We start from the raw sequence: 14,457 nt of genomic DNA, 5'->3' as shown, positions 1-14,457 counted from the left end.
TGTGTGTGATGGACGGGGTCATGGTACTGTGGGAACTCTGCTCTCAAGCCGCAGACATGTGGTCTCCATTGCAGTGACGTTCACTGCCTGTGGTTTTTAAGCAACTTGGGTGTGTGAGCATGATGTGTGTGTGTATGTGTGTGTGTGTGTGTGTGTGTGTGTGTGTGTGTGTGTGTGTGTGTGTGTGTGTGTGTGTGTGTGTGTGTGTGTGTGTGTGTGTGTGTGTGTTTTTAAGAAACAGCAAATAAGGGAAAAGAAGCTGGAGAACAGAGACAGTTTATCTGCATTTTAATAACACACTACAGCTGGCTGTGTTGGAGTAACACACAAACACACAAATGCACCATAATCTGTTTGCCCACATCTAAAGATGGTAAGTTACTATAAATTAGAATTAAATGCTGTCACATGCTTATGACATGTATGTTATGGCTTCAGAAACTGGTTTTTGCTACCACCCTGTGCCACTGCCTTCAGGAATTTTAAAGCTAAAATATAGATTTTGCCTTCTTATATTAGATAAATAAAAGTATCAGCTGTGATTTTATTAGTAGATGTTAAAAAGTGGACTTGAAGCATTAAAGTGACAATTGTTGCTTTAGGTAAATTCTAATCAATGTTAACAAATGATGCATTGGGGTGGATGTGTGAGCAGCAACTTACATTTATGCATCCTCTATAATTGAAGATTTTTGGTTCCATTCATGTAAGATGACAAACCCCACAACGACATGCAAATGTGTGTGTGAGTTGAGAAGCTCTGTTTGGTGTCAGTGGACACGCACACCGCAGTCATCTGGAACATATTTGTCTTCCCGTGCTGTGCACAACTTTCCGGCTCAGACATGCTTCCTGACTGTCACACATATTTATACCTTATCTATATTTGTCTCAAATGAACACACAGTTCAAGAAAGAGAGAAAGAAAGAAAATCAAGTAAATGAAGAGATACGTTTCTTGAGTATTGTTTCTCTGTGTTGCGTCACGCCTGGAGTGTCCCCTGCCTCACGCCACCAGTCGGCTGGGATAGGCTCCAGCTTTCCGCGATCTGCGACGGCGGATGAAGCGGGTATATAGAAAATGAATGAATGAATGAATGTTTCTCTGCTATGTTGTGTTTGCTGACGTTAGCATTTTTCATTTTAACAACTCCTGTGTGTGTTTGTTTGGCGGTTTTAATATTTGTTGCCCTATTAGGAGTGCATTAAGCTTCAGACAGGTTCTCACATGGTATTACACTGAGGTTCAGTGGTACCATTCTCTATGATTTACCTTGTTGCATAACTGTGGTATTCTGACTTAAGGTAAATGATGGCGACACATTTTATAAAGGAGCAATGGTGCGACAGACAGAGCTAATGTTACTCTGCCTTCCGAATTCTATGTTACAGAGGAGAAACAGCCTCAGAAGCAAGCTGGACAGAGAAAACAGGGCTGTTCAGGCTTTTAGCAGACTCACAGGAACCCACAGCATAGTTTTGTTCTCTGTGGCGGGTGGAGACCGCAGCCTTGTAATATAAAACACAAAACTATCCCGACACACTTCACTGCTTCTTCACTTTCGTTTACTCTTTTCCAGTCAGACAGGGGGATTTTATGTCTCTGTGTCACCAAGAGCAGATTTCATTTGCCATGACTCACAAATTCATTGTGCTCATTATAATAAACTTTCACACAAGCCCGCGACAAAGGATAAAGCGGTGACAAAAAAATGGATGGATGGACAAGTAAATATAAGTATAAATATAACTTTATGTATGTTAGTTTATGTCCAAAATATCAAATGTCAACATGCAATAAAGTCTGCCAAATTACTTTCCAGCAGTAGAGAGAAGGCTCTTTGTCACAGCGCTCTCTAATTTGTTTAAAAAGGATGATGACACTAATCTTTTTTGTCCACTTTGTTACTTGTATGGCTCTACTGTGATGCTATGATGAAGATGTGTGTCAATCATTCTACTACCAGAATTTTTAGCTCTATTGTGTTCCATCCCAAGATTATTAAATGAAAAAAAAAAATCTGTTTTTGCTTCTTTCCATGAACTTCACACTAACAGACACACATCAGTCATCCGTCATGAGCTCTTTTGCTTGAGCTAATATTTAACTTCAGTGATTACAGTTGCACCATGTGATGCAACACTCAGTCAGTCCTTTGTATTCTCTGTATACTTAGTGAGGACAGCATACTGTTGTCTTACTACAAATGTGCCATGAGTCGTTACTTTATAGTCTTCCTGACATACAGTATATCTTGAGTTCAGACAGACATTTGCTGATTCAATTTGGCTATCAGTGACCTTTAGTAGTGACTACTTGCATAATATAATATGTGTTCCTTAGTTGTCATCATAATCTCAGTGAGGGTCATGTTTGCAGCAGAATGTGCACCATCCTCCGCAAACTTCATCAGTAACCTGTTTATGTTGCATTTAGTCATGCATGGGTAAGGTTAGGTTAGATGTCACGCTGGAGGCTAGGATATGTCAGTCCTGGAGATGGATATGTCAGATGAAATACTGCTCTGGCTGGCCAGCCAACCTTTTCATTTAGAACTGCAAATATATCATTTTGGGAAATTCCCAAAACCTACTTTCTTTACAAAGTGGAACAACTTCTGGCTTCTTTGTTTTTCTTTCTTCTATGCTCAGAAATTCCTTTAGGAGACTTTTGCTTCTTTTTCACACAGATCTGAGATTTCTCTCACCACACAGACATTCACTATTCTTTACGTCTAGGCCTGAATCCCCACGCCACATAGAATAAGTTATGTAGCTATGGGTTGTGCTTCTCCAACAGAATAACTTCAGACATGTCTAAGGTTTGCAATGTTTTTTTTCCTCAAGGATGGACTCACCCCATTGCTGCTGTCGGCCAAACATGCTCATGCTGATGTGTGCAGAGCTTTGCTGGACTGTGGTGCTGAGATTAACGCCTCTGACAACAGTGGCAGGTAAAATAGTCATAATAATGATGCATTCAATTTATGGCACTCATGGAAGCATAACAAAACACACAGTTAATGGAGGCATTTGTGAGAGAGAATGGCATAATAAATACGTACTTGTACATTATTGTGCTGTAGGACAGGCTTGATGCTCGCCAGTGAATCCAATGCGATTCCTGTTATTGAAATCTTGGTTCAGCGAGGAGCAGATCTGCCTGCTGTAGATTCACAAGGCCATGATGTCGGACACTATGCCAAGCTGTCGGGCAACTCTGAAGTCAAAACTGCCCTCACTGCTGCCCTGAACAGACAAATGTCAGGTAAAGTTCATCTAAATCCACATTAAGAAACGAGAGTAAGTCAGCTGAACGTATTGTTACCTGAATTTAAATGTTTCAGTTGCACTCAAACACACTTCACCCTCCATTCCACAACTAAACACTCTTGGCTTCGTCTGTTTTAGTTAGAGAGCCAATGGTGGCCATTAAAAATGAAAAACACCCCTTTCTTTTGTGTTCATGCAATAGAAACATGGCAGCACAACGTAGTATCTCTCTAGAAGATCCACTCCCTCTGCATGTACAAAGGGCTCATTGTCAGGTTACAAAAATACAATTTTCATATGCTAATAAAAATATTACCATGCATAAGTAAACACCTAAATTCTACACACTGAACCTTTTAAGATGTTTCAGTGACTGACATCATTAAATATGTTTAAACCTAATCCAGTTATAACCTTAAGGAAGGGTTGTGCTTTAATGGTGAAAAGCCATGAGAAACTGGTTTCGGATCATGATCACTACTAATAGACACACAGAGCATGATCACTACTAATAGACACACAGATGTGTCATTCCACTGTGGTCATTTAGTCCTGACATGTTTTCAAATTCAACACTGCCACCTGGAGGAGTTCTCACTTCACATGATCTCATCTTATCACTTCTGCTCTCTATCTTTATCCCTACTTAAAAGTTATTACATATTCTGCCTATTAGTACCTGAAGAATTAAGGGTTTTCTGTCTCACCAAGACACAGAAAAACTTGTTTATGCTTTCATTTTTAGTAGGATAAATTACTGTAATAGTGTCCTTATAGGTCTACATTAAAAATCAATTAGGCAGCTGCAGCAGATCCAAAATGCTGACGACAGAGTCCTTATTTACACCAGAAAACTGGACAACATCACACTAGTCCTTAAATCCCTACACTGACTTCCTGTGAGCCAAAGGATAGATTTACTGCTGGTCTACAAATCTCTAAATGGTCTTAGACCAAAATACATGCAAGATTTATGAGTTCCCTTTGAAGCATCCAGACCCCTCAGGTCATCTGGGATGGGTCTACTGTGTGTTCCCAGAACCAGAACCAAACAAAGTGAAGTAGCATTTCGTTATTATGCTCCTCACCTGTGGAACAAACTGCCTGACTAACTGAGGTCTGCTCAAACTTTCACTTCATTTAAATCAGGGCTAAAAAGATTTTTGTTTACTGCAGCATTTTCCTGAATCTGTTCTTTAATCATCTGCACTATTGTAATCATTAGTTTCAGTTTAAATATTGTATTCTCCTGTTTAATTGCATTTTGCTTTTAAATGCTCTTTTATTGATATTTTATTGTCTTGTTTTAATCCCCTCTCGTCTTCTAAATGTTCTTGTATTTTGTTGTCTATGTAAAGCACTTTGAATTGCCTGTGTATGAATTGTGCCATACAAATAAACTTGCCTTGCCTATGTTGTAAAAGAAAAATAAGGCAAGATACTTAGAGAAACGAAAAGACTACTGTGTGATTTTGTTTTCATTGTCTCCTCCTTTCTCCTTAAAACAGATGCGAAGTCTCCTAGAAGTCTTCAGGTAAGAAAAGTGTCATTTTTCTAAAAAAATAAATAAAGTGATGAAAGTTAGTCAAACCACCTGAGCGTGCAACAACTAATCAACTATTAATGAGTCAAAAAGTGCTATTAGTTTTTAGTGATATAATGTGATTCACAGTGACAAAAAGCTAAAAATTATGTAGTCTAATGTTTGTTGTGTAGTTACATCTCATGGACAATAGTTTAGTATCAGCTTTTCTAATGTCTTGATATCACATTTCTTCTTTTAGTTGCTGTTTTTGAAAAACAAACCTAGCACTCACCATTGACTCAGCTTTTACTAACCAGCACCCAACTCCCTTTTTCTTTTCGTTGCCTTTATTCTCTTTTGCTGGCTCCTCAGCATGATCAAGTAGCTAAGCTAAATGATGAACGGATCACAACTCCCAAAAAACGAAAAGCACCTCCACCTCCTATTAGCCCACTGCAGGTAAATGCATGTCTCTCTATGTATCTGTCAGCTTGTATTAGTTTGCCACTCTTTGTATGAATGCACGTCTACGGTATTTACATAAAATGGACAGACCTCCGGTTTTTTTTTAAATTTGTGAACTTTTCCCTGTTTTGATGTTATATTACTGTTCTGTCAATCGGTCTTTTCATTGGTTTAACAGATTCTGACAGCACTTTTTTAATTTATTAATTTATTTTAGTTTTTATCTACTATTGGATGTTGCTAGTCAAACTTGCTAGTCAAGTTTGCTTGACTAGCAATAATAACTAATTATGTCTTATTATGTTTCTCTTAAAAGTACATGTTGTTTTAAAGGTGTTTTAGTTCAGCACAACAAATCCAAAAAACGACTGAAACCAAAAATTAAATCTAAGCGTATTCTTTCTTCAGAGCTCTGGACCTTCCTCTCCTTCAGCCACTATCTCCACTGGGAACTCTGCATCCGACAAAAGTGAAACTCCCAAAAGCTTTAACCACAAGGTACAATAACAATCAGCCAAAGTAGTTACAAATTTCCCAACTGTGGGACAATAAAGGATTATTACTTTTGTCTAAGTAAAAAATACAGACTCAATGGAGGAACTGTTATTCCACCAGCTGATGCTTCATCAACATCATGCCTTCGAAGCAAGTGGGGGTTAAATATAGTGCATATATTTGCATTATTTGTATTGAATTTGTATTGTATATTTGTATTGTATTTGTATTGTATACTTTTGATTGGTCCAACCACTTTCACAAAACTAATAAATGAAAGTTAAAAATGTAAAGTTAGACAACAATCAAAAAGTGCAAACCTCAGTTCTCCTTGCAGCTTCACTGTGACTCTCACTTCTTAATTTAATTGTTTTAGCACTTAAATCTTTCCTTTTCTCGATAACTATAATAAAGATAATAATAATAGTAATCTGTTATGGAGCTCAACTCTGTAGGTTCTTACATCCCTCTCCTGTTAAGAAAATCCCCGCTACTGTAAGGCAGCTGCAGATTGAGACAACTCTAATGTAATTTACACATCTGTCATGTTCTTGAAGAAGCGTAATTGACCTTTCTTTTTTGACTGATTTTTTTTTTCGTGGTGAGGTGCCCAGGCAAGTTTCTGCCTGTCCCCTCAACACTCTGTGATCACCACTGGAAGCATATACGTATAGTAGAGACCAAATCCCGAAATGCGCATCTGAGCTTCTAATAGCCCAAATCACCGACAAAATCTGATGTTTGTTAGACCTTACCTAATTCTCCAAAAACATTGATAAAATGCATTCAAGACTTTTTCATTACTCCTGTGATCAGTCGAAGAAAACAAAACAACAGATGCACAAACACAACATTGATGCAATCATACAGTAGATGCCTTTCTGTCTCACTGGTAGTGTCAGATATTAAATAATAACGTATTTAAGGAGAAACATCAAACACATTTGTCACTTAATGTATCGTGCTCTTCATCACATCTCATGCAGCTTTTCTCGTTTTTTTTCTTTGCTTTTCTGTTCTGCCTCTCAAATTTACACTCTTTTCTCTCCTTGTCCATCTTTTTGCCCCTTTCCCCTCCCATCCTTTTTTCCCTGCTACTCCTCCCCTCTCCCATTTTAAAGAATGATGAAGTTCGCGGAACAGCACTGAGAGAGGAGGTCGAGAAGCTCCATGAGGAGAGAAACATGTTGCTGGAGACCATTGAAGACCTGAAGCAGACTGTGGAGCAGATGGTGACTTTGCCTGAATTGGATACAAAGGTGATTAACAACTAAGCAATGCTATGAAGAAGGGTTTACGTATGAGCAAGTTGGAAAACAGATGTGGTGACTGGAACAGTAGGCTAGATGACATCAGATTTAAGTTTCAGTAGTAGTAGATCACAGTGCAGCAGATCCAGAGAATATTTTTTATATATACTGTATATATATAAACATATTGTAAATCGATTAGCAGTCCAGTTCAATCCAAATGTTTTTCCTAATTGCATGAAGAGAGTTCTGTGGTTTGGTTGGGCTCGACTTTCAACTGTTTTGACCATAGCTTCATTCTCAACATTAAAATCTTAACAAGTTCAATAAATACTAGTTTTTTGTTAGTTAAAATTGTACATCAGGACTACTTAACCAAAGTTCGATAATACTCTGTACTAACTGCAGACAGCTGCGTACTGCTGAACTTTTTCACCTTGGGCATTCTTGAAGGAGGTCTAACCAAAGCTTCAGACGAGTCCCAACTTGTTTTGTTTTTCAGCAGATAGCTAGTGGTCCTTAGCTTTGCTGTCTATGCGCCTGTTCATGTAAATGTATGTGCGTTGAATGTGTGTCTGTGTGTGTGTGTATTTACAGGTGGAGCATAGTTTAACGGCGTCTGCTGCTCTGGTTTCCACTCTTCAAGCCAAGATTACTGCTCTTACTTTAGAGAACCAGCAACTCACTGGAAGCCTTAAGGTGTGTAATCCATCCATTCATGCATTTGGATAAAAGCAGTGAAAGAATATTTACAGCGTTAAGTTGGTGCAAATCACATTCCTCATGAAATGATGGATAAACTTCAATTACATTAAAAGCACTTTCAGAACTTTTGTCGAAATGCTGTTTCTATTTTGATATATTTTGTTTTTCAAAAATATCACAGCAGTAATATTTTTATGGACCCTGAAATTAATATATTTATATGCACTTGAAAGTATTTATGTGTATGTCCTATGAAAGACAAATCCAGAACTGTGTTCATTAAATACAGTAATACCAAATTATAGAATAAATAATTTGTCAAAACACTAGTTTCAAAGAAAAAAAAATCCAATTAAAAACAATAATAAAAAAATATTCATCCACACTAAAAATTATTTCCTCTCCACAGGAAAACAAATAGCAAGTCCTTTCAAAACAAGGGGTTCACCCAAAAAACACCACAATATCAAACTTAATCCAGAATGAATCCATCCACGTAAATTATTAGGACTCTATTTTTGATAACTGATAAATTCTGATAATTGTTATTAAACACTATAGTGACAGTCAAAGTATAAACCTGTTTTTGACAGAAATGTGTAAAACCTGTAACCCTAATATTGTAGTATTTGTGGATGGAATTATTCTGACATTTTGCAGGATCCTCCCCTAGGATCAAAAGATGGCTCTGAATGTAATAATATTTATTTTTCAATCCCTTACATGGACTATAAACTCTAGACTGCCTATCCTATGTCCTTGCTCACAGAAACATCCATCCATCCAAGGAAACGAGGACCAGAAGGATACTAGCCGTCCAAATAGCATGGCCTCCAACTCCTCCTTCCACTCTACCCAGGATGAGTTTGACTCGCACATCCATCCCTCCAGCCATGTAGAAAAGCAAGATGGTCCAGGCAGTGTTTCTCTAAAGCAGGAGGAAGACGATGGTAGAGGAGGAAACATAGAGGAGATCAGACTGTTGAGACAGGCATTAGAAAGTGTACAAGTTAAACTGTTAGAAACTAGGAAGGAAAACCGCTCGCTTCAAGCACAGCTAAGACCTGAGCGAAGCAGAGAGAGAAAGGGAGAAAGAGAGGAGTATGAAAGTATGAGGGAGAAAGGAAGAGAGGAAGAGTTGATGGAGAGTCTGGCAGAGCTCCAGGCAAAGCTCACAGACACTCAGGAGAGATACCACCAAGCAGTGGAGGAGGTGGAAGACCTGAGAGCACAGGTGGGAAAGGGTGGAGGTGAGTTGATGGAGAAGCAGGAGGTCCAGAGGAGTGCAACAACCAGACTTGAACATGAGATCAAACAGCTGAAAGCACAGCTTGTCCAATCAGAATCTGAGCAGGAGAGGGAAGCTGAAAGACTCAGAGAGCTAGAAGAGATGCTGAAGAGGAGAGAGGAGGAAAGACAAAGTGGAAAGGAGAAAGAGGAACAGAGGACCTTACAGATTGAAGTGCTGTACAAAGAGGCACAGGAGGAGATAAGAATGCTCCAGGTACACATGTCCTTTGTCTTCTCTCTGAATTTCTGAGTCTTGAGGACTTCAAATTCCGGCAGCACTATTACATATGAAGAAACCTCAAATGTCATTTGCTGCCATTATTTGAACTTCTATGACTTTACATTCTGAATTAGAATTTTGAGTATTGTGTGAACCAGGTTTTTTGGATTATAAGGAATCTGTTATTTTGTTAATGCCACAGTAATTATAATCTCAAATTTTCCATGTGACCTTTGCACAAAAGTATTAACTCAGTATAAATTGACGTATATTGTTCATTCCTGTTCTGTAAGATATAATTATTTTTAAAACTGCTTTATTTACTTCCTTGACATTTATTCATTTCAAATCATCATTTTCTTTTTGTCATAGTCCTTCTTTCCTTTGTTCCTTGTCATTTTACAGGAAGCTCTGAGGGGAACGGTTCCTGTCGAAGCTGCAGCCAAAGACTTCGAAGAAATGAAGGCTGAGCTGAACGAGGTAATCGCGGGGCTGCAGCGCCGCCTGCTGGAACTCTCACACTCCTACAGTGACACTAAGAGTCAGCTGAGCACTGTGCAGAAACAACTGGCTGAAGCCCGATCTGAGAGCAGAGCAGCCTCGTCTTCCTCTTCAGAACAACAGCAGGTGCAGGTGCTGAACCTCAAGGTGGAGGAGCTGAAGGCCTTGCTGGCTGAGATGGAGAAGAAGCACTCGGCGGCACTTGAGGAGGTTTCTTTGCTTAGGAAGGAGGCGGAGGCGCAGGCACAGAGCTCTGTGGCCCTTGCAGACCACACACAAGTGATGTCATCTCTTGGAAATGCCATAAAAGAATTGGAAAGTCAGTCAGAGGATCTTAAAGATCAGCTGTACCAGAAAGCCTTGGAGCTGGAGACACTACAATGCAGGTCAGAAAGAATTATGGTGTCCTGTGTTTGTTTGATGCCTCTTTTTCTGTGTAAAACTACAGAAGGAAAGCTGGAGGTGGTGGAGTGTATCAACTAATACAAAAGAAATTGTTAAAGCACTGAATGAATGAATGAATGCTCCTGATTACATTTTATAAACAACTTCTTAACATGTAAAACTGTTTGTGCATGCACCACTAGGTGTCACTGTGTTGTTCTTATGTCTATTTGGCCAACAGGCTGACAGATGTGAAAGACGACACTCCAGATGATTCTGTGTCCCGTGTGGAACATGAGATGACACGTGAGCGACTGGAGGGCGAGGTGACCCACCTGACGCAGCTCCTCCAAGGGGCCCTCAGGAAGCAGGACGAGATGGCTCTGGAGGCAGCAGATGCATGGCAGAAGGTATGCAGGAGGAGGAGGAACACAAACATAACAAGATGTTTGGAGAAGAGTATGTAACGACTTTCAAATGTTGAATATAAACAGTCTTTCTCTGTATAATTTTCAACCCCTCATCCCCATATCAGGCACGAGACAATTGTGCAGAGCGGGAGGCCCTGCAGGAGCTGGTTATGTCAAAGGAGAAGGAGAACCAGACGCTGACCTCGAGGCTGGCTGAATCCCAGGATGCTGTGAGTCAGCTCAAGCAGCTGGTGGAGAATCATGTTGCCTCAGAGAGAGAGAAGAACAAGAGGGTGAGTAGTAAACTGTAATCCACTACAGAAGAACCATCATTAATTTAGTACCAACCGTATAATAATCAACCTGAATTGAACTGGTTTTCCTTTTGATCAAAATGAAACCACAGGCCTTGTGTTTTTCCATCTCAGATAGATGATTTATCACGAGAGGTGGGAAAGCTGAAAGATGCCTTAAACAGCCTATCACAGCTCTCCTACAGCTCTGGATCTCCTTCCAAAAGACTGCAGCAGAATCAGCAGCTGGAAACAATGCAGCAACAAGTCAAACAGCTACAGTACCAGCTGGCTGTAAGAGTTGTCCAACATGCTATTAGACAGAACACACAGAGGGTGTTTACATGATTTACCTCATATTTACCTCACCTTTTCTTTGCAGGAGTCAAAGAAGCAGCACCATGAGATTGTGTCCGTCTACAGGATGCACCTGCTGTATGCTGTCCAGGTAGATTCATCCCTTAACCTAAACATTTTCTTGGCAGGAAGTAGTTGTACTAAAGACAAAAGTTTCATTTGGGTTTTCGTGCGTTTTAAATAACAAAGTAATTGTTGCCTTCAGGGTCAGATGGACGAGGATGTGCAGAAAGCCTTAAAGCAGATCCTCATGATGTGCAAGATGCCAAGCCAAACCAAGGAGGCCTGTTGAGACATACTGGACTCCATTTTCTCAAAAGCATGTTGTGACAAAAACTGAACTGGTGCCAACAGTTGCATCCACTACTACGTTTCATCACGTCCAAATTGACAAAATGCTTGTACTGCTCTTGAGGCAGGAAACAGCACGGTGCCTCTGGATAAACGTTAAGTATTAGTGAAAAATTGGTTTAACATACTGTGTTTATTTCATTCAGTGTCAACCTGACTGTGTCAGATCGAAAGGTCATCAATATTAGGATGGAAAATGTTTTTTGGGAACAACTGACCATTAAAATGAGTGGAAAAACAAGTTGTTTTCCACCAAATGTGAATTTTCTGTGTGTGTGCAGTAATGTAAAATCCCTCGCACTTTGACATGTGTGGCCATAGAATGGAAAGTGGATTTTGTTGTGTTTCTGTTACAATGCACGCTTAGAGAAACAAACGCCTCGGTTAGCGCTGCTGTTAATAGCATCTGTTTTATGTGTTTTTTACTTGTGAACTGTTCCACCATTGTCAACTCTAATTATTTGTGCCATCTTAACAATGCATGTTACTTTGTTCAAGCCTGAAAATCCTATGTAAATCCAGCCTGAAAATCACAGAAATATTTTTGGCTGCACTTCTATGAAGAAATTGCATGATAGTCTTTGTAATGCTATTTTCCTATTAGAACAAAAATGTATAAAAAAAATATTTTACTGTATTGAATTACCATTTCATGTTTTCTAATTGAGGACTTTGAATTTTTCTATGGGAGGTGTTCTCCACCACTAAAACTATGCAACGCTGATGCATTGGTGACGCTAAATTGACCGAAGGTGTGAATTTGAGTGTGAATGATTGTTGCTTTCTAAGTTGCTGCAACAGTGGCCTTGTGTGTGTAACCATGCACTATATGGTCTAGTGACACCTCAATCGGCTTATGGGCTTGTTAGTATTCATATTTACACATAGTGGTTTAATATAATGTTTACTTAAAAAGAAACTCAACTTTTCACAGCTCAATATGTTAGTATGTTTGACTCAGAGGATATTTAGGAGATATTTAGCTCTAACATTTCCTCTTCCTCTTCTCAACTCTTTGGACTTCTGTTCTTACTTGAAATGCTGAATATGTTGTCTGAATGCAAGGAGTTGAGTCCTGTCTGTTGTCTTGTGCTTGTATTCAGACCTGTTTCAGTCTCTGTTTTGATTGGAAATTACAGTAAATATTAGTAATTCTTCATCACCATTGATGCCATTTTCACCTTGTACCATTGTATTAAGTTATTTAAATCAACAGGAATGTTTTCTTTTCCCGTTTGAGATACTTGTGTTTCTTTGTAGGTACGGATGCACACTGTACATTTGAGAAAACATTTCAGATGCATTTCTCAGACCTTCTAGAGTCTTGTGATGTCACACTCCTTTGCCTTAGTACTGTACTTAGAGCTATACACCCTTAGATATTGCCTTTTTTGTTAATAGTGTTTAGATTCATGAGTATGCACCAACACTAAGGCCATTTAATGGTAGTCACATTAAGTGATTTTTTTTTTTAAATCTGACTGACTGAAAATCGTTTCTCTCAGGAACCTTTGGTTTTGTACTGAACAAGATATACCTGTCTTTGAGTAAAGGTAAAGCTTTTTCTTTACTCCACAGGTGATAGAATCTCATGAACACCATCTCTCTTTCTCTATAGATCTTGACTGAAATGTTTTATGACAAGAAAGGGAAAAGAAGGAAACGACTTTCCTGTTGGTTTTTTTTTTAATCACTAACAGTTTTTGTAGTGACATGAAAAAACATGCACGTTTGCCAATTGTCTTTTTTTGCCAACAAATAAATTTCCAAGATAACCTTCCACTTTTGGTCTATTCCATTTTCCTCTTTAATATCAAAGTATGTGAAAATCACAGATATAATTACTGCATTTGGCATAATTACTCAGTGCCTTTTATCATGTCATTCCATCCCCAGTCGACGTGGATTCCAAGGCAACCACAGTTAATATGACCATCCAGGAAAAATGGAACACACTTCTTATCCCAAAACAAACAGCTCACACATGTTGATATTCTTCCAGAATGATCTTATTCAGCCAACCTCACTGATATGAGAAAAGACACCAGAACCAAATATGCAACTTAAGATCAAGCAAAGAATTAAAGTATGACTGAGTGCTATGAGTTATTGAGGGCCAATTTCATTAAGCTATTTCTAGCAAAAGATCAAAGTGAACTGTTTCTCCAGTGATCCTTAGAGATGAAAATGTGTCTTTGCTGTTTCAAGAGTTTTAAAAAAAAAATTTCTAAAATGGTTGTGGAAAAAGTTTAGTAAATTGACAACTGGTTATGACCGACCAGTTGATTTAAAACCACTAGATGGCATCATTTGCCAAACGTAAGTAATTTATTTCCCTATATAATCCCTCTCAATTAACACAAGTAAAAATTCGATGAAAGGCCGAACAAATAAATGGCTTAATGATGCACATGATGTTTTTTTTATTTGCCTTTGTAGTGCAGACACCATTATCAGTACAAGAAAATACATATCAGACCTGCAAGTGTCAGTAGAAGCTAAAGTACAGCAAATGAAATTCAATGGCTGATATTAGTGAAATGCAAATAAAAGGCCTTGTGGTCACAGGTCATGTATAAGCTAAAAAAAAGCTTAATCATTGTCATGTCCTTGATGTCCATGATGACATCACTTTTTCAGATCTGCCTCAAATCAAAATGATGAATTTTTTTTTGAAGAAACTAATAAATTATTTTTTTTGAAGTCCACCCTATACATCTCAGTGCCAAAGAAAGAGATCCAAAATCCACGTCTGTACCAGCTCGACCTGAAAATATAATCAGTTTGTTTTCAATCCCTGAACAAAATTTTATTAAGTTCTAGTTATTGTTGGTGGAGGAAAATGTATTTTCATTTCTTTCATTGCCACAAATTGTGTCTATTTTCAGTTGGTAATACACACACACACACACACACACACACACACACACACACACAC

General features: G+C 38.6%; 1 protein-coding gene across 2 annotated transcripts in view; it reads left to right on the top strand.

Annotated features, from left to right (window-relative positions):
* rai14 (retinoic acid induced 14) overlaps positions 1 to 13,299 on the top strand; it is a 35,502-nt gene extending 22,203 nt beyond the window's left edge. The window contains exons 8-21 of one of the 2 annotated variants that reach the window (XM_068334554.1): positions 2,848 to 2,954; positions 3,087 to 3,268; positions 4,782 to 4,807; positions 5,171 to 5,257; positions 5,672 to 5,761; positions 6,880 to 7,017; positions 7,606 to 7,707; positions 8,483 to 9,217; positions 9,629 to 10,110; positions 10,350 to 10,518; positions 10,644 to 10,811; positions 10,947 to 11,105; positions 11,194 to 11,259; positions 11,374 to 13,299. In XM_068334554.1, the coding sequence (XP_068190655.1) occupies positions 2,848 to 2,954; positions 3,087 to 3,268; positions 4,782 to 4,807; positions 5,171 to 5,257; positions 5,672 to 5,761; positions 6,880 to 7,017; positions 7,606 to 7,707; positions 8,483 to 9,217; positions 9,629 to 10,110; positions 10,350 to 10,518; positions 10,644 to 10,811; positions 10,947 to 11,105; positions 11,194 to 11,259; positions 11,374 to 11,460 (2,598 nt within the window). In that variant the 3' untranslated portion in view covers positions 11,461 to 13,299. The remainder of the gene's footprint in view (positions 1 to 2,847; positions 2,955 to 3,086; positions 3,269 to 4,781; positions 4,808 to 5,170; positions 5,258 to 5,671; positions 5,762 to 6,879; positions 7,018 to 7,605; positions 7,708 to 8,482; positions 9,218 to 9,628; positions 10,111 to 10,349; positions 10,519 to 10,643; positions 10,812 to 10,946; positions 11,106 to 11,193; positions 11,260 to 11,373) is intronic. The other variant, XM_068334555.1, reaches the window with a different exon arrangement.
* The last annotated feature ends 1,158 nt before the right edge of the window (positions 13,300 to 14,457 follow it).

The sequence above is a fragment of the Antennarius striatus genome, chromosome 15 (assembly GCF_040054535.1).
Source record: "Antennarius striatus isolate MH-2024 chromosome 15, ASM4005453v1, whole genome shotgun sequence".
Classification (NCBI taxonomy): domain Eukaryota; kingdom Metazoa; phylum Chordata; class Actinopteri; order Lophiiformes; family Antennariidae; genus Antennarius; species Antennarius striatus.
The sequence above is the reverse complement of the archived record's forward strand: the minus strand, read 5'-3'. Positions and strand labels throughout refer to the sequence as shown.